This window comes from Oncorhynchus gorbuscha, linkage group LG24, assembly GCF_021184085.1.
Source record: "Oncorhynchus gorbuscha isolate QuinsamMale2020 ecotype Even-year linkage group LG24, OgorEven_v1.0, whole genome shotgun sequence".
NCBI lineage: Eukaryota > Metazoa > Chordata > Actinopteri > Salmoniformes > Salmonidae > Oncorhynchus > Oncorhynchus gorbuscha.
This window is the reverse complement of record NC_060196.1, coordinates 42,527,099-42,547,725: the sequence shown is the minus strand read 5'-3', so window position 1 is coordinate 42,547,725 and position 20,627 is coordinate 42,527,099. Positions and strand designations below refer to the sequence as shown.

Genomic DNA, 20,627 nt, shown 5'->3' with positions numbered 1-20,627 from the left:
TTTACTTTAGATTGTGTGTATTGTTAGATATAACTTGTTAGATATTACTGCACTGTTGGAGCTAGAAACACAAGCATTTCGCTACACCCACAATGACATCTGCTAAACATGTGTATGTGACAAATAACATTTGATTTGGATATTATTTGATTGAGAATTTCCACCTTAGTGCCCTTCTCGCCGAACTTGAGCATGAACTGCCCGTCGAAAGTGAACACCTGCACGCGGTGGTTGTCTTTGTCCGCCACGATGATCCGGCGTTGGCTGTCGCATGCCACGCCCGCTGGACGGTCAAACTGACCGGGGCGAGAACCCAGGGAGCCAAACTTGTGGTAGAAGGCACCGCACGGCTTAAAGATCTGGACGATAGGAGTAGTAGCAGAAGGACATTTTTTTTGTTTTACTTGATATTAGGTTGCCACTGTACACGCAATCCTTCAGCTCTCATTATAGAAACAACATTTCTCCTTAGGATTACAGCTAACACCAAACCAATCCACAACATGAAATGAATGAAACCCACCTGTACGCGGTTGTTACTGCGGTCGGCCACCACCACGTATCCCTCCTTGTCCACGCTGATCCCCCAGGGCCGACACAGCTGCCCCTCCCCTTCCCCCTCACCACCGAATGCAGACACCGGGGACCCCAGGGCGCCATAGCTCCGCCCAGACTTCACCAGCACCTTAGAACACAGGCAGGGAGAATGTTAACATTCTAACTTAACATTCTACATTACCTTCTGCAATGTTAAAGTTGAATTATTCTATTGTTGCTTAAGACAGGGGTTCCCCAACTTTTTCACTCAGGCCCAACTCCCAACATTGGGGAACATACCAGCCCCCCCTGTGTGCGCGCACATGAGCCACGTCTATTTCTATGGGAACAAGCACGGTTCATGATACATACGGTTCACACCCCTCTTGTTGGCAGAGAGGACCTTATGCAGGTTTAAAGCTTTTTTCCTGCAATTCTAGCCATTTTATTATGGGGTGCAGAGAAAATGTTGCAGTTTTAAAGCTCATTTTCTTGCATCTTGCAATTTGATACATTTTGCCATGTCTAATGTGTATCCATGTGATATTTGAGAGACTCAAATATTACTACAAAATATATGGGTTAAAAAACCTAACTAAAAAATGTTAGCTGAAATGGGCTATTTGATCTGGACATTTCTAACAAGTTATAAATGCCTCTCTGAGGTCTGACATGTCTGACATGACAAGAGGAACTGCCCAATTTAGAAAATGACTGTTGTGCATTCTACTATTACAACTTTCAAGAGTAAGTTGAAAGACGGAATGAGTTCCTTTAAAAAAAAGGCACGCCCCAATGTTTGGGAACCACTGGCTTAAGATGGTTATATATATTATTTGGTTGTTGTAACTAAAACAATAATATACATTTTACCTTAAAGGGGCTACCCATGATGTGCTGGTTACAGACCAGAACTGACACCAGATATTCTCCCTCTGCTTTGGGCAAATAGCTGACTGTGTATGACCCGTTCAGGTGGTCACACACCTCGGCAGCCGACAGGTTACCATCCACTGCTGCCATCACTACTGCTGACACCGCGTCACCGCCCGAGAGGCGGGGCTCCCCGTCATGGTCGTAGCCAATCACGGTGAAGGAGGCAGGCTTGCCGCGGAGTGCGGTCTTTAGGCCCTCTCCATGAGCTTTGGTGACGGTCGCGAACGCTCCGCTACTGATCAGCCCCATGGACTGGATGGCTATGTACAGGGCCTGGGAGAGATAATAATGAGATCATATCAATAATATGGACGAGTGGATACAGAAAAATGATGTACAAGAAATTGGCAGACAAGTCAATAATTTCATTAGTCCAAAGAGACCAGAAATTTGGCAACAGTGTTGTACTATTACTGCAACAGTCAATAACATTGGCTCAGAGTGCACAGAGAGCCCACATGTCTCTAACCCCTCTCCTCTGGTCAGGGGGAGTGAACATAATGCGGTTATTTACCTGGTCTGGAGGCATGAACATGAACCTGTCGTCTTCCTGTGGCTGCAGCAGGCCTCTGAGAGACTTGAGCTCCTGGATCTGGGTCAGCATGCGCTCTCTGGCCAGCAGCACGTCCAGGTGACGGCCCTCGTCGAGCACCTGATGTTAAGTTATGAAGTGAGGAGACACAGACACCATATAATGACTTTAATGCCTTTGGACATTGTATTTAAAACTTGGTCGCCTTGCGTCCCCCCCCCTGTAGGGGGACATGCAACTTCTTCCATACCTGAGTGACGGCTGCAATGGTGCTGTCCAGCTTGGTCAGGTTCTGATGCAGCTTCTCTACCTGCAGGTACAGAGACTTGGCTTTCAGCTGGCGGATCTTCTCAACCTGGGAGAGGGGGGAGAGGGAACAGGAGAGGGGAGGGAGGGTGGGAGAAGGGTAAAGAGAGAGATTCATTCATTGGGTAAGGGCAACCTCCAGTAGTGTGAAAATGGTTTTGCTCTCAATCAGGGGTATGATTTACTGCATATATATTTTATGAATATGGATAGCAACAGAATGACATCCCTAGAGTAGAAAAGAGGAGAGATATTATTTCCACTTCATTTCTCAACTCCTAATATTGAGTAAATGACACTCATTGAAGCTAATTACACTAACATAGGCTTTGAAAAAGCACCCGCAAGAACCAGTCGCAGCAATTATTATTTTTATTTCTTTATTTTACCCTTATTTTACCAGGTAATTTGACTGAGAACACATTCTCATTTACAGCAATGGTCTGGGGAATAGTTACAGGGGAGAGGAGGATGAATGAGCCAATTGGAAGCTGGGGATGATTAGGTGGCCATGAGTGCAGCTGGCTTTTGGTAAGCTTTCTTGACTTGAACATACATTTTTGCCAATACGACTAACCTTTGTTTAACCAGCTAAACAGCTGCTCTTAGCAAAAATATATTTGGAGTTACCTTTCTAGCCAATAGGCTATGTTAGAGTTTATACTTCCTCTTGCGTCAAAATAATGAAAAGCTATTTACCAAATTTATTAATTTTTAAATGTTGATTACTTCTCCTTTCCATTATCATTCATCTGGTGAGAAGGCAATACATACAGGATTGTCTGGGTGGGGGTCTCTAGGTAGCTAGTTTGCCTGGATGGGGGTCTCTGGGCAAGAAATGTTTGAAGACCCCTGCTCTAAATGATTGGGTTCCCTGAGTAGCTGGTTTGCCTGGGCAGGGATCCCTGGGTAGCTAGTTTGCCTGGATAGGGGTCTCTGGGCAAGAAATGTTTGAAGACCCCTGCTCTAAATGACACAAAGTGTAGAATGTCAATCAGTATACAGATTATAGTGACCTGTGGAACACATGCACACCTTTCAAACCAAGAGGTTTTCTCACTATCTTCAGCATCCTGACATCTCTTTATAAATGAAAGGTATTGCCGCCAACCGACCTAGTCATGATTGTGGTAAAGTTCTGCCTATGGCTTAGTATGAAATGGAGTCGTAATGCCGAGGCAAAATTGGCACACACTACGCTCTTGATGGTTGCTAGGCAGCGCCCGTTACTACTGTATTCCTACCAGTTCTAAACTTTGCGAGGCATGTCACTTCACCCATCTCTTTGCATAGCCCACCGCATGCACTGTTTTCTAACCACATCTGGGTGGATCAATAAAGAATTACTGCGGGATGAATATCACTGATGAAAACATTGAAATAAAGTGGGCTAATGTAAATACAGGCATCAAATTGTTGCTTACTGAAACTCCAAAAGTCATCCAATTGTTACAATACATTTGAAGCAATAGCCTACCAGTGTGTGTTCAACTATTTCAGAGCCGTTGTATTCTGCTTGGAGACAAGCGTGGGGACTCGTTTTGATAAATCCATCACTGGAATCTCCAATTGGATATTGGTTACGCTACAACTAGGCTGTGGAAATGTTAGCTCAGTTGAGGTAAGTGCTGCTCATCAGAACATTTTCCCAGCATGTTATGTAGCTTATCGAGTGGAATATTTTGCTCTTCACTCTGTCGCTTAGTAACCTACGACTACTCTCAACCAAAAGCCTGTGACTTGTCTTAATCATCAATGTGATTTTGTTTCTCTGAATCTCCATCTGTATATTTGGTTAATTCTCTGGCTGGGAAAATATCTATCGCTGATCAGAAACATTTAGCATGCAATAATGTAGCCTAAATCAAGTGTAGGTCTATTATTTTGATCGGTCGTGGATAGGCAACTTCAAAATCCCGCAGAGGTTGTGAAATATGAACACTAGACGCACATGCTTTTGAAAATATAGATTGCTATTGTTTTCTATTGGTATCTTGATGATGCTTTTACATCTGCATTGCCTGCTGTTCTGGGGTTTGGGCTGATGTAAAAAGGGCTTTAAGTAGTCGTTACATGTTGAATGCTTATCAGGACAGAAAATGGTTAAGTTCGCACACTTATCAAGAGAATATCCCTGGTCATCCCTACTGCTTCTGATTTGGCGGACTCACTAAACACAAATGCTTTGCTTTTAAATTATGTCTGAGTGTTGGCTATCCGTAAATAAAAAATAAAAAAAACTAAATTGTGCCGTCTGATTTGCTTAATATAAGAGATTTAAAAATTATTCATACTTTTACTTTTGATAATTAAGTATATATTAGCAACTACATAAAATGTTTATACTTAAGTATATTTAAAACACAATTGTTCTGGTCCCTGTAGTTGGGTTTGAGTTCGTTTAGGCTATCGTGTGATTCCATTGATGACCACATGGGGGCCACTATCCTCTGTTGATGTGTGTTGTTCCTTTAATACGCTAAATCCTGTACAATAAAAATGGTTTACATTCCAAAATGGTGAAAGTCACATTGTGGAGCTGCAGACATTATGAAACTCCATCCTTCTTGCTATCATTTTGTAGAAGCATTGCCTCTAAGTAAAATGAATCATAACATATTTGGCATTCAACTCATGATTATATTTTGTATGAATGGTTGTTTTTAATGAGATTCGTGAATCTTCTTGATAGCCACATGGATATCTGTTCAGTGCATTTGATCTTGTCATGTCTTGGTGGAATCATTTACATCCAATTTAATGCATAATGCTGCATATTTCTGTGTTCATGAACATGTATACAAATACACGCTGTGTTATTATTGAGAATTAAGCCTAGTATTCAGCTAGCACACAATAAGTCATACTCATTGTCCTTTTCTTTCTATATTTCAGTTTTGCTCATTTCTGTCACTATTACTGTATCTACGAAGTGGTGGCAATAAATGAACACAGTAGCTGTACCGAGTTCATCCATCTGCTGAGCTTAAGAAGGGGACTCTTGTGAGGGCAGAATACAACTACTTTTAGACTTTAACTGGCTGACTTTCTTTTACTTGAGTCATTTTCTTGTAAGGTATCTTTCCTTTTACTCAAGTATGAGAATTGAGTACTTTTTCCCACCACTGACTGTGATCAGGGGAGCCTAACTGTGTCTTGTCTGTTTAACGAACAAAATAACTATTGATTTCATGTGCATTGCAGAGCCATGTAGCCTATAGGCTTCACACACCAGTAACATCATCAAACTCAAAATATGCCCTTCTATTCTTTTGAAAAGACATTTTATTAGTAATGTTTCTTAGGACCTGCCTAAACTAATGAATAATGGATTTCTTTGTGCTTGTGTACATTCAATGATTTTAGTCAAATAGGCGTCCGCCCACATTGGCCCACTCTATTCCCAGTCCTATATGACCCTGCATGGGCACGGGAGATATAGAAGGGGTCATGTGGTAAAAATGGGACTGTAGGAATTGGGCTCTAAAAAACGGCAGATTTTTTGTTTTGTTTACAGGCAACATACCGTAAAGTCTGCAAAGGGTAATACAGTGACATTACTGACTGAAAAGACCATTCAACAGAGGAAGGAGGGATGGGGGATGGGGGGGGGGTGTAATAACATTACTACACAAAACTTAACAAAAGACCAACCTCTTCCTATGTTAAAGAGAAGGACTAAACCCCCAGCCGGTCTGGTTCTATGTTAAATAGAGCCTTTTAGCAGAGACAAAGGAGGCTCTAAAAGAGAGAGGGGGTCTTTGTTAGACCCTGTTGGAAGTAGAAGTGTGGTTTGAATCAGGGATAATCCTGTTACGGAGACGGGAGGAGCCCCCAACCTGGATCTTTCTGTCTCACACACACAGACTTGCACACACATGCGTGCACAATTAATGGTTAAACCACACAACAGAAATCTCACTATCTCCTCTTTAGGTGTACTCCTTCTCCCTCCCTCACTCATGCATGCGCACTCACACACACAAAAGACTGCTTAGATTTCTAAGAGAAAGAGCGAGTGTGTGTGTGTGTAACGGGGTTAGCCTTTAATGACTTTATCAGGAGAGAAAAGTGAAGCTGGGTTCTGTGGGTATATATGAGGGCTTTAAAGAGAGAGCAAGGTAAGTGAAAACCTCCTCTATTATCTTCTGACCTCACACACACAAGCTGGGCGATATGGACAAAAATCTATATCGCGATAAATTGCCTGAATTTATGCGATAAACCATAGTTTAAACAAAAACTACTACTACTACTACTAGTTTGATGGTTGTAGCCATAAATTGGCCCAACAATCACCCATATTAGCAAACGTATTTATTTTAAATGTCACATTTCTCTAGTATAGGCTACTTATCGTGGCTACTCAATGAACGATATCAGCAAAATGCCGATAAGGGATCCTTTAAGGTCATTTTCGGTTTATCGTCCCAGGTCTAACATGCGCGGACACAAACGCCGTCAGCAGCTGCAGCTGTTAATGCTGCTAGCGGAAGGCTATGAGTAAAGGTTGGTTTTAATGGTAGACTGGTGAGGATCAGGTTAAAGCTATGGGTCCACACCTGACAGGTAAAAACATGAAGGATGTGTGTGCGTGTGGCAGGCCAGCAAGTGTCCTTTTGAATATATGATGAAAACCATGATCTCCTCTCGCCAGCCCCTAAACCTTTCGAACACACAGCCAAACATACCCGCTCACACAAATATGAGTATTCTGCATTTAAAAAAAATCTACTTGATATTCATCATCTCCAGCACGACCCCAAATGTGTAAATAGCAATTAGTAAGCAAGGCCTACTCATAATTGGTTAAAATCACATAATGTATATGATTATAATGATTATGCTGTTGGAAACATTTATCTTCCTTTATCTTTTTTTCTACAAAACATAGAAACATGCCATTTTCACATATGTTGATGGTGGTGCTGAAGATGATGAATATGAAGATATTTCCCTTTGCATTTCCCTTTAAATGAAATCATATTTTCCTTTAACTTGTCTGTGAGTATGTGCATATGTTACCCCTGGCTCTCTGGGTTTCACATGAGTTGATATATCTTATTATTGAGCTCCAACAGCAGCCCATTTTTATTCTAAATCCAAGACTTCCTCTTCAGAGTCAGATAGAGTTGTGTATCAGAGTCTGGAGATACTGGGTACAGCTTACTCGGTGTGTTATTGAATCTTCAATGGGTCAGGTTTCACTCTGCATTTAGGCCAGGTAAAGAGAGAGGTTCGTAAACACTGGCTGAGTCAAACACACACACACACAGACACACACACAAAGCACTAGTAAAGTCGTAAGTCATGTGGGTGGACAGGGAGAATTAGGTCCCCGCTTCCTGGTTCTGAGGCCTGGGGCCACATGGTCATACCTGTGTCAGGCAACACGTGTAAAAATCCAACATACCACACCTCACATTCCAGCTACATGCAAATACTCCCCTACACCGTTAGGTGGGTATGCAGACATGTAGAACCAAACATGTAGAACCATTGTCTAGAGGTGTGAACAGATTCCCAACAGTGGTGGCTGCTGAGGGGAGGACGGCTCATAACAACGGCTGGAACGGAGCAAATGGAATGGCATCAAACACGTGGAAACCATGTTTTTGATGTATTTGATACCATTCCACTCCAGCCAATACCACGAGCCCGTCCTCCCTAATTAAGGTGCCAACAACTTCCTGTGATTCCCACTTCATAACATGTCTACTGTAGAAACACACCTTTTGTTTAAAACAGGTCAGTCAAACAGTAACTGAACACCTGTCAAACCAGCTCTTTAACCATGTAAACTAGAGAGAGAGAGAGAGAGAGAGAGAGAGAGAGAGAGAGAGAGAGAGAGAGAGAGAGAGAGAGAGAGAGAGAGAGAGAGAGAGACACACAGAGACAGACACACAGAGACAGACACACAGAGACAGACACACAGAGACAGACACACAGATGGAGAAAAGAAAAGACTTGCCCTCCAGAGTAGCTGACACTCTCTCTCCTCCAGGGCTTTCTTGTGTCTGAGGATGATGTTCTTCACCTCTGTCTGAACCAACTTGGCCTTGATCTCTACCTGCTCCACTATGGCCTGGGCTTTCTCCATACTCAGCTAGAACAGGGGAACATGATAGGGTTAGAAATATCATACAACACCACTGGACTTGCCTCATTCTCAAATGAAGAAGAACCAACAAGGTCATAAATAGCACACTTCTTCATATATTCAGCTACAGCAGAGGTAATATAATATAACAGGGGGTTTGAACAATCACACACCTCCTCCTGGTTGGTCGATAGGAATATCAACTACATCATGCAGGAAACAGGAAGTGGCCAGGAGATATGATTGAAAGGTGTAATCCGCAGTTAAAACAATAAGAAAGTGTTCAGTAAAAAGCTGAGGGATGGAAACTCTCTCAAACGCATAGACAAAGCTGTAGATGCAAGGACTGACCATCCATGCTATCAAAAGATTGACCAATGTTTTGAGGCTATACAATGTTGGTTTACATTTACAAATGTTGGAGTAAAGCAATCCAATATTTTGAGTTCTGATGGGGTATGACAGCTGAACTAAGCTCATGAAGCATTTACTTATTTGTTATATCAAGAATCATTGGGGTACATATCATTAATGGATGTAGCAACTGCAGTGCCCGTTTAAAGACACTCTATGACACATCATCACCCTCTTATGTGACAAGGCACCTGCTCTGTTATGACATACTAAAATACAGGAAATAGACAGGACACAGGATATCTGGGGGTCAGGAATAGCACATAACCTCACACAACACAATGACACTATATCCCTCCTAGCATTGCTGGTAGTTCCCAACTCTTTCTCAACATGAGCAGTGGCCTTTGAAGTCGAAGAGTGAGTAAGAAGATATGAAGTAGTAGAGGGAGTAGTGTCACATTGACCACCATGTTGTTCTCACTCTATATGAGGGGAAGTGATGTAATGGTAAAAAATCTGAGAAATAGTTGGGTAAACACTTATTGCCGTTCACTGTGAGTAAAGTAATGCTTCCTATATTTTCAATGCATTTTTCCACAAAAGGTAGGTAAACGCTAGCCCCAAATACAAAAGATGTGTAAAAAGCATTTACCCTCCACTTTTTTACCCATTTATCCTCACCACTGATGAGGGGTTACATTTTAAAGGAAACTGCATAAATGTTAAAATAGCGTGGTAAAAATCGTCAAGGGGACCTAATGAAAATGTATGGAAAATCATTTTCAAACACATTCAATTCTATATTACTGGTATACACTGAGTATGCCAAACATTGGGAACACATTCCTAACATTGAGTTGCACCCCCCAATTTTGCCCTCAGAACAACCTCAATGGACAAGGTGTCTAAAGCGTTCCACAGGGATGCTGGCCCATGTTGACTCCAATGTTTCCCACAGTTGTGTCCAGTTGACTGGAAGTCCTTTGGGTGATGGACCATTCTTGATACACATGGGAAATTGTTGAGTGTGAAAAACCCAGCAGCGTTGCAGTTCTCGACACAAACCGGTGCGCCTAGCACATACTACCATACCCCTTTCAAAGGCACTTCAATTTATTGTCTTGCCCATTTACCCTCCACATACACAATCCATCAATAAGCTTTCACATAGATTCCCCTGGTCAGTCGATGTCATGGAAAGAGCAGGTGTCCTTAATAGCTTTTACCTGGATTCACCTGGTCAGTCTATGTCATGGAAATAGCAGGTGTCCTTAATGTTTTGTATATTGTTAGTCATTTATGTCTCTCTCTCCCTCCCTCCATTTCTCCCCCCCTCTCCTTATTCTTCCCCCTCTGTTTATCACTCTTTTCCTCCACTCTCTCCCCTTTATCAGTCTGTACCTCTCCCTCCTTCATTTGGGGGGTCAGGGGTGATTTGGACCTCACACTGTTGGGGGGAAGGGCTCTTTTGTGACATCACCAGGAGTGGAGTGTCAAAGGTCACCTAAATCCCCCTGAGGTCATTGACCCCTGATCCATGGCTAAAGACCCACACCCTGGGGAACAAAGCCTGACAGCAGGGTCCTTTCTTCTCCCGCTGGCCGTTTGGGACGGGCAGCTAAAGGTTCAGCTATATCAGGACCCCTGGAGACAACAGCAGGAAGGGAGGAGGGGAATGGCTTCATCAATACTGACAGAGAAAGAGAGGGGGGAAGAGAGAGGGGGAGAATGAGAGAGCAAGAGAGTAATAGGAGAGAGAGAGGGAGATTTAGGACTAATTGTAAGCTCAAATGTGTAACTCAAATTATATTGAATTAATGAACTGGGAGATACAGTATGGGGTCCTTGTCCTGTGTGGCTCAGTTGGTAGTGCTTAGCACTTGCAACGCTAGGGTTGTGGGTTCAATTCCCACAGGGGACCAGTATGAAAATGTATGCACGCACTACTGTAAGTTGCTCTGGATAAGAGTGTCTGCTAAATAACAGAAATATATATTTAATGTAAAATGTATTCAACTGTTAAGCATCGATATGGCTGATCATGGTATATGTGGCCAATACAGCAGCAGCTCGGGACACAGGAGGTAAAATTGACCAATCAGAAAGCAACGTACGGCAGCTCCGGCCAACCAGCAGGTCACAAGTCCAGGGTCGGAGGTCAGAGGAGATAATGGATGTGGAGTGGGCAGAACTATTCTGGTACAAAGGTGGTGTGTGTGCCTGTACGAGGTCTGTATCAGGATATAAAGAGAGGGACTAGTTGTAGAGTGACAATAATGTGGACTCTTCTTATGACGTACATAACGTAACCTTGGCTTGCTGGACTAGACCGTGTTTCAGGGTTACGCTCAGTCCTGACCAGAGTGAAGCCAGGTGTACACTACACGATGTCGGCCCCGATTTAGCTGTGCCAGACAAGTTTTTGAGATTGGAGACAAAATCCCCATGTCGTTGCTACTCGGTGCAAACGGCCGCCACCGACGCTTGTTTAATGAGACGCAATCTGAGGGCTCCAGATCTCATCTTTGATGTCCCAATATTTTCAAACACGTTTGATTTTATCGACACAAAATTTGCAATACTCTTGTAGCGTGAGGTCTGCAAAGACACGTTTTGAGAACGGTAATCAGACATAGCCAATGAGAGCTCGCCCAAGAAGAAACCAGTGAGATGATGACATTGTTTTGCATCACCCAGAATGTGTAGACTCTCGAGCAGGGGCCATGACTACTACTAGTATGCGTTTGTACTCGCCAAAGCTAACGTGTCAAATCGTTACAGCTCTGAAGTTCACAAGCAATGTTGTTCAATTCAAAATGTTAGCTAGATATTACAACTCTGTATGGCAAGCGTGAATGTCTGACTGAAAATATTTCGAGGCTGCTTTGAGCCACAGCTCGTTGTAGCTACGTAAAATCTAATCTCATCATCACATCATTGTTTTAGCGAGACAGCGTGGTATGGAGAGTCCTCACAACCAAGTGAAGAATCTTGTAGTGTGTGCCCCCTGTCTGTTCCACATTGTTCAGCGTGCGCGCCACTATGTTGGCAAGACAAAAAAAAGAAAGGAAAGATGGTTGTTTCATGTGAGAGTCTCAGCGATTTTAGGATTTTGAAAGTCGTTTACTGTACACCTTTACACACACATTCCTGTGTCGAAGTTCATAACATTGCCCAACGTTCCAAGGAGGTTACATAAAATCTCACACATAAAATCTCTCTCAACTCCTGGTAACTCTGGTTTCCACGAAGTACTGTAACAAAGCATCCCTTTCAGCATCATACCCATCTGTTTCCAAACCATTCTCAACAGTTCAGAGGGAGTGAACATAATTCTGCGGTCTCCAGTGGACATTCAGAGAATGTGTGTCAGACAGAGTGATTACATCAGTAACTGTTTTTTAACAGTTAACCCTTTGGTACTAAAAGGCAAACCTACTCTTAAAATCCATAACTAATAACAAAACACTGTACAACAATAAAGGCAACGTTTCATAAAGTAAAGATTTTCTATAACCATAGAAATAGAATGAATAGAATACTATTTATGTGTAAAAGTTTTGACCGTTCTAATATATAATTTTTAAAAAATGATTATTATGTGTGTATTGTTTATCTTATTATTGCTAGGTATTACTGCACTGTTGGAGCTAGAAACACAAGCATTTCGCTGCACCTGCGATAACATCTGCAAATCATGTATGTACACGACCAATAAAATTGGATACCATTTTTCTCAGTCTCAGAGCCAGCTGCTTGTCAGTGAACACGTGGCTGTGTGGGAGGACGTGGGTATCAACACCATGGCTGACTAGATACTATCTAGCATAATCAGTAACACCCATCTTCTCTCCCTTCCTCCGTCTTACCCGTCTCCCCTTATACTCCCCTCTTTTTTCACCCCCTCTCTTCCCCTCCCCTCATCCTGCTTTACCTTCCCTCTTCTCTCTCTCCTCTTCTCATCCTCCCCATCTCACCTCCTCCCCCTCACTTCCTCTATTTCACATGCGTAACTTGCGTAAATGCCATTCTCTGCCCTCCCCTCCTCTCCTCCCCTTATCCACTCCCTCCCCTTTGACCCCCAGTCCTATCCCCTACCCCCATCACCCCAGGCAACCCACCCCCTCCCAGGGCCAGCTGGCTATGTCTAACCCCATGCTACAGTGATAGGAGTGTGTGGGTGATATGCAGAATATTCCACATTTCTAAACTGGTGCTGGGACAAAAACAACCCTGCACATTGACTCGGTACCGGTACCCCCTGTATGTAGCCTCATTACTAACCTGTACCCCTCCACATTGACTCGGTACCGGTACCCCCTGTATGTAGCCTCATTACTAACCTGTACCCCAGCACATTGACTCGGTACCGGTACCCCCTGTATGTAGCCTCATTACTAACCTGTACCCCAGCACATTGACTCGGTACCGGTACCCCCTGTATGTAGCCTCATTACTAACCTGTACCCCAGCACATTGACTCGGTACCGGTACCCCCTGTATGTAGCCTCATTACTAACCTGTACCCCAGCACATTGACTCGGTACGGGTACCCCCTGTATGTAGCCTCATTACTAACCTGTACCCCAGCACATTGACTCGGTACCGGTACCCCCTGTATGTAGCCTCATTACTAACCTGTACCCCAGCACATTGACTCGGTACCGGTACCCCCTGTATGTAGCCTCCACATTGACTCGGTACCGGTACCCCCTGTATGTAGCCTTCACATTGACTCTGTACCGGTACCCCCTGTATGTAGCCTCCACATTGACTCGGTACCGGTACCCCCTGTATGTAGCCTCCACATTGACTCGGTACCGGTACCCCCTGTATGTAGCCTCCACATTGACTCGGTACCGGTACCCCCTGTATGTATCCTCCACATTGACTCGGTACCGGTACCCCCTGTATATAGCCTCCACATTGACTCGGTACCGGTACCCCCTGTATATAGCCTCCACATTGACTCGGTACCGGTACCCCCTGTATGTAGCCACCACAATGACTCGGTACCGGTACCCCCTGTATATAGCCTCCACATTGACTCGGTACCGGAACCCCCTGTATGTAGCCTCCACATTGACTCGGTACCGGTACCCCCTGTATATAGCCTCCACATTGACTCGGTACCGGTACCCCCTGTATGTAGCCTCCACATTGACTCGGTACCGGTACCCCCTGTATGTAGCCTCCACATTGACTCGGTACCGGTACCCCCTGTATGTAGCCTCCACATTGACTCGGTACCGGTACCCCCTGTATGTAGCCTCCACATTGACTCGGTACCGGTACCCCCTGTATGTAGCCTCATTACTAACCTGTACCCCTCCACATTGACTCGGTACCGGTACCCCCTGTATGTAGCCTCATTACTAACCTGTACCCCTCCACATTGACTCGGTACCGGTACCCCCTGTATGTAGCCTCATTACTAACCTGTACCCCAGCACATTGACTCGGTACCGGTACCCCCTGTATCTAGCCTCATTACTAACCTGTACCCCTCCACATTGACTCGGTACCGGTACCCCCTGTATGTAGCCTCCACATTGACTCGGTACCGGTACCCCCTGTATGTAGCCTCCACATTGACTCGGTACCGGTACCCCCTGTATGTAGCCTCATTACTAACCTGTAGCCCTCCACATTGACTCGGTACCGGTACCCCCTGTATGTAGCCTCCACATTGACTCGGTACCGGTACCCCCTGTATGTAGCCTCATTACTAACCTGTACCCCAGCACATTGACTCGGTACGGGTACCCCCTGTATGTAGCCTCATTACTAACCTGTACCCCAGCACATTGACTCGGTACCGGTACCCCCTGTATGTAGCCTCATTACTAACCTGTACCCCAGCACATTGACTCGGTACCGGTACCCCCTGTATGTAGCCTCCACATTGACTCGGTACCGGTACCCCCTGTATGTAGCCTTCACATTGACTCTGTACCGGTACCCCCTGTATGTAGCCTCCACATTGACTCGGTACCGGTACCCCCTGTATGTAGCCTCCACATTGACTCGGTACCGGTACCCCCTGTATGTAGCCTCCACATTGACTCGGTACCGGTACCCCCTGTATGTATCCTCCACATTGACTCGGTACCGGTACCCCCTGTATATAGCCTCCACATTGACTCGGTACCGGTACCCCCTGTATATAGCCTCCACATTGACTCGGTACCGGTACCCCCTGTATGTAGCCTCCACATTGACTCGGTACCGGTACCCCCTGTATGTAGCCTCCACATTGACTCGGTACCGGTACCCCCTGTATGTAGCCTCCACATTGACTCGGTACCGGTACCCCCTGTATGTAGCCTCCACATTGACTCGGTACCGGTACCCCCTGTATGTAGCCTCATTACTAACCTGTACCCCTCCACATTGACTCGGTACCGGTACCCCCTGTATGTAGCCTCATTACTAACCTGTACCCCTCCACATTGACTCGGTACCGGTACCCCCTGTATGTAGCCTCATTACTAACCTGTACCCCAGCACATTGACTCGGTACCGGTACCCCCTGTATCTAGCCTCATTACTAACCTGTACCCCTCCACATTGACTCGGTACCGGTACCCCCTGTATGTAGCCTCCACATTGACTCGGTACCGGTACCCCCTGTATGTAGCCTCCACATTGACTCGGTACCGGTACCCCCTGTATGTAGCCTCATTACTAACCTGTAGCCCTCCACATTGACTCGGTACCGGTACCCCCTGTATGTAGCCTCCACATTGACTCGGTACCGGTACCCCCTGTATGTAGCCTCATTACTAACTTGTACCCCTGCACATTGACTTGGTACCGGTACCCCATGTATGTAGCCTCCACATTGACTCGGTACCGGTACCCCCTGTATGTAGCCTCCACATTGACTCGGTACCGGTACCCCCTGTATGTAGCCTCCACATTGACTCGGTACCGGTACCCCCTGTATATAGCCTCCACATTGACTCGGTACCGGTACCCCCTGTATGTAGCCTCCACATTGACTCGGTACCGGTACCCCCTGTATGTAGCCTCCACATTGACTCGGTACCGGTACCCCTGTATGTAGCCTCCACATTGACTCGGTAGCGGTACCCCCTGTATATAGCCTCCACATTGACTCGGTACCGGTACCCCCTGTATGTAGCCTCATTACTAACCTGTACCCCTGCACATTGACTCGGTACCGGTACCCCCTGTATGTAGCCTCCACATTGACTCGGTACCGGTACCCCCTGTATGTAGCCTCCACATTGACTCGGTACCGGTACCCCCTGTATGTAGCCTCCACATTGACTCGGTACCGGTACCCCCTGTATGTAGCCTCCACATTGACTCGGTACCGGTACCCCCTGTATATAGCCTCCACATTGACTCGGTACCGGTACCCCTGTATGTAGCCTCCACATTGACTCAGTACCGGTACCCCTGTATATAGCCTCCACATTGACTCGGTACCGGTACCCCCTGTATGTAGCCTCCACATTGACTCGGTACCGGTACCCCCTGTATGTAGCCTCCACATTGATTCGGTACCGGTACCCCCTGTATGTAGCCTCCACATTGACTCGGTACCGGTACCCCCTGTATATAGCCTCCACATTGACTCGGTACCGGTACCCCCTGTATGTAGCCTCCACATTGACTCGGTACCGGTACCCCCTGTATATAGCCTCCACATTGACTCGGTACCGGTACCCCCTGTATGTAGCCTCCACATTGACTCGGTACCGGTACCCCCTGTATATAGCCTCCACATTGACTCGGTACCGGTACCCCCTGTATGTAGCCTCATTACTAACCTGTACCCCTGCACATTGACTCGGTACCGGTACCCCCTGTATGTAGCCTCCACATTGACTCAGTACCGGTACCCCCTGTATGTAGCCTCCACATTGACTCGGTACCGGTACCCTCTGTATGTAGCCTCCACATTGACTCGGTACCGGTACCCCCTGTATGTAGCCTCCACATTGACTCGGTACCGGTACCCCCTGTATGTAGCCTCCACATTGACTCGGTACCGGTACCCCCTGTATGTAGCCTCCACATTGATTCGGTACCGGTACCCCCTGTATGTAGCCTCCACATTGACTCGGTACCGGTACCCCCTGTATGTAGCCTCCACATTGACTCGGTACCGGTACCCCCTGTATGTAGCCTCGTTATTGTTATTTTTATTGTGTTCCTTTTTTTTACAACTTTTTTTTCGTGAATATTCTCTTAAATTCTCAAAACTGCATGGTTGGTTAAGGGCTTGTAAGTAAGAATTTCACGGTAAGGCTGTATTTGGCACATGTGACAAATAAAATAGGATTTATTCGATTTGACACACACACGCAGACACTCACCTGTACAGCCTGTCTTCCTTGCTGTGCGTCGGCCAGTAGCTGGATGGTGATGTCTCTGGAGTCCTGGACAGCATCCTGTAGATAGACCAAGCTGTGGCCCACGTGTCTGCCCACACTACACTCCCTACAGATCGGCACCGAGCACGTCTCACAGAAAAACAGAAACACCTAGACGAGAGAGGGAGAGTTCATTAAATTATGCTATCAAAACATGATCAAATATATAATATATGGTTTTCTAATGGGTTAAGTGCTTTAATATGTTACGCATTAATTGTCATGGTGAGTGTAAGAGATCAGAAACCATTGGGAGATGTTTTTTTATTGACTATGAGGTGTGTTGACATGTAAATGCTGCAGTTTGATTGAACACATCCCCTGATCCTCCTCAGGCTCAGAGGGCTGACAGTGAGATAAGACAGGGCTATATGGGGCTTTATGGATCAATACACCAATAAGAAGGGTTAGGACACACATATAAGAAGGGTTAGGACACACACACACACGTACACACACATAAGCTTATATTTGGTTTCAAGAAACTGACTCACTAAGTGAAAACTTCCAAAAAGATCATCAACAACTGATCATAACAAAATGCATTGATACATCTATCATTTCAACGCATTGAATTATATTTAAATATAATATATTTTTTAAATGATTTCATGCTGACTCATTGATAGTCACACGTAACCATTAGAATTACCCCAAACTCCTATACACTGTGATTGGTAACAAAAGACTAATTAAATATGCGCCGAGCGACAAATCCCAGAGCGACAGGGATCAATGTTGTCCAATGTGAGTAGAGCGGAGGGGGGTGGGAACGGCAATCAATCCATCAATAATGGCTACGGTCCCAGGGGAGGCATGATATAATGACTCACACACACACTTTACTTTATGCTACTCCTTTCCTTTTATCCTCTGCTCCATCCCTCTCTTTTCCTCCTCCAGCCCCTCCACACCTCCCCCCTTCTTCAACCTCTCCAAGGGGAGGGCAGAACAAAAGGATGGAATGCAGCTGCGTATAGATGGAGGGGTGAGGGTCAGACAGGAGAGAAAGTCTTCCATCTCCAACCAATGAGCTGAATCATCCTGATCATTAGATCCTAAAACACATCTGCTCTTCACTCTTCTTATCATGTTGTTTTTCCTTTCCCTTTTTTCAAAGACATCAGATAGATTGGAACTAACTAAAAAATGACTTTGATATTTCAATATGGAGGAAAAACCAACATAATTGAGCATTCAGCATTCCTTTAATTACATATTCTAATTGATCATTAGACACACAAAATAAAGTTTTGCTTTTCTGGGAAGAGACAGGAACTGGCTGTTGTGTCAAGCATGGCTGCGATGTTGAGATGAGACTTACAGAGAGAACAGTGGTGTCATGTTTTCACTGTGGATAGATTACATGGCCAGTTGTATAAAACAATTACTAAAGGGACTTCACCACCACTATCATGTCGGCTGTAACAATGGGTCACACACACAGGCTGGGGTTTCTTGTGGATGACATAACACCTGGAATGGATTTAATATTATCGACTGACCCACTAGCAGGAGGAGTAGATTCCCCAATTCCCCAGATTCATAGCCTCCAAGAAGACATCACGCACGCACGCACGCACGCACGCACGCACGCACGCACGCACGCACGCACGCACGCACGCACGCACGCACGCACGCACGCACGCACGCACGCACGCACGCACGCACGCACGCACGCACGCACGCACACACACACACGCACACACACACACACACACACACACACACACACACACACACACACACACACACACACACACACACACACACACACAATCCTAGTAGGGACCAAACATTTCTGAATTTTCCTTGTTTTAGTATCTGTGTGAGGTCTTCTGGTACCCATAAGCATAGTTAAACAAACACACACACATATTCTCTAGGCATTCCATGGGCCTGAGTGACAACACAACGCACACACGTTGACAACAACAAACACACAGAAAGCACATGACACAGAAACATGAAAAACAAGATGTGTTGAGGTGTAAAACATCATAGGTGTGCTACCACGTTAGCGGGGGTTGTAAATTCTACACAAAACATTCTAGAACCAAAGGAGGCCTTTAGGGACAAATAATTCACAGAGTCACGCACAGACACCACCCCAATCCACTCCTGATCACAACCACTGTCCTCCTAGCTATTGTAACCATTTATGCAGGCTTTATAACTGTTTATGACCCCACTAAGCAGGCTGTGTGACCCTTGACCATAAAGTCATAAAGCCAAGACCAGGCTCTGTTCTCTGCTCCCTGTGTTCAGCTCTCAGGTCCCAATAAAGCATTACTATTTTAAAAGAAGAAAAGAAAGACAGGTTCCTATGGGAAAGGGAAGGGAAAAGGGATACTTAGCACAACTCAATGCATTCAACCGAACTGTGTCTTCTGCATTTAACCCAACCCCTCTGAATTAAAAAAGATATACATATTTTACCTTCATTTAACTTTGCAAGCCAGTTAAGAACAAATTCTTATTTACAATGACGGCCTACCCTGGCCAAACCTGGACGGCACTGAGCCAATTGTGCGCCTCCCTATGGGGCTCCCAATCACGGCCAGATATGATACAGCCTGGATCAGAGAGGTGGGGTGAGCTGCCTTAAGTCAATGTCCACTGCCTTGCTCAAGGGCAGAAGGGCATTTTTCCCACCTTGCTGGCTCAGGGATTTGAATCAGCAACCTTTCGGTTACTGGCCCAACACTCCAAACCGCTAGGCTACCTGCCGCCCCTATGGTATGTGATAGTACAACTGCCAATGACAGGAGAGAATGACACATATTTGACCTTCTATGTATGCATGCATGTCACACATACACTCACCCACGTTAAGCAGAAACATTGCACATAAACCCAGCAAATAAATACACACACCAGAGGAAGGAAAACATGGAAGGTGTGTGAAATGGGTTGTGGACTGGGGAGCCTGGGAGCCTTCTGGGAAGGATGTCACACACGCTCGCTCACACACACACACACACACACACACACACACACACACACACACACACACACACACACACACACACACACACACACACACACACACACACACACACACACACACACACACACACACACACACACACACACACACACACACACACACACATAAAAACCCTTCACTGCAGAGCTACAGCGAAGTGAGTTATTGTATTTCATTAGTGCACCGGACTTTACTGCTCCCCCTCCCCCTCCCCCTTAGCACACACACGTAAACCTCCTTGTTTCAAAGTAGAATAACAACAGTAACATAAAGCTAAACAATTTACATGGTGGCCAATGGCTATCTCTGGTATACAAAGCTAAATGTTACCATGGTGGCTAGCTGTCTGGTTTGCTACAAGGTTAGCATGGTTGCTAGCTCTCTGGTAAAGAAAGCTAATGGGCTAGCAGCACGGTGGCTATTAGCACTCTGGTTTATAAAACTAAAAGGTTAGCAAGCATG

At 45.3% G+C, this 20,627-nt stretch overlaps 1 protein-coding gene across 1 annotated transcript in view; it reads right to left on the bottom strand.

The window, feature by feature from the left end:
- The window catches only part of LOC124012790 (E3 ubiquitin-protein ligase TRIM71-like), a 51,716-nt gene that overhangs the window by 8,220 nt on the left and 22,869 nt on the right, over positions 1-20,627 (bottom strand). Inside the window, exons 2-8 of the mRNA XM_046326752.1 lie at positions 17,120-17,287; positions 8,283-8,417; positions 2,256-2,360; positions 1,988-2,125; positions 1,411-1,746; positions 524-685; positions 165-359 (exon numbers count right to left, since the gene is read on the bottom strand). Coding sequence (XP_046182708.1) covers positions 165-359; positions 524-685; positions 1,411-1,746; positions 1,988-2,125; positions 2,256-2,360; positions 8,283-8,417; positions 17,120-17,287 — 1,239 coding nt within the window. The remainder of the gene's footprint in view (positions 1-164; positions 360-523; positions 686-1,410; positions 1,747-1,987; positions 2,126-2,255; positions 2,361-8,282; positions 8,418-17,119; positions 17,288-20,627) is intronic.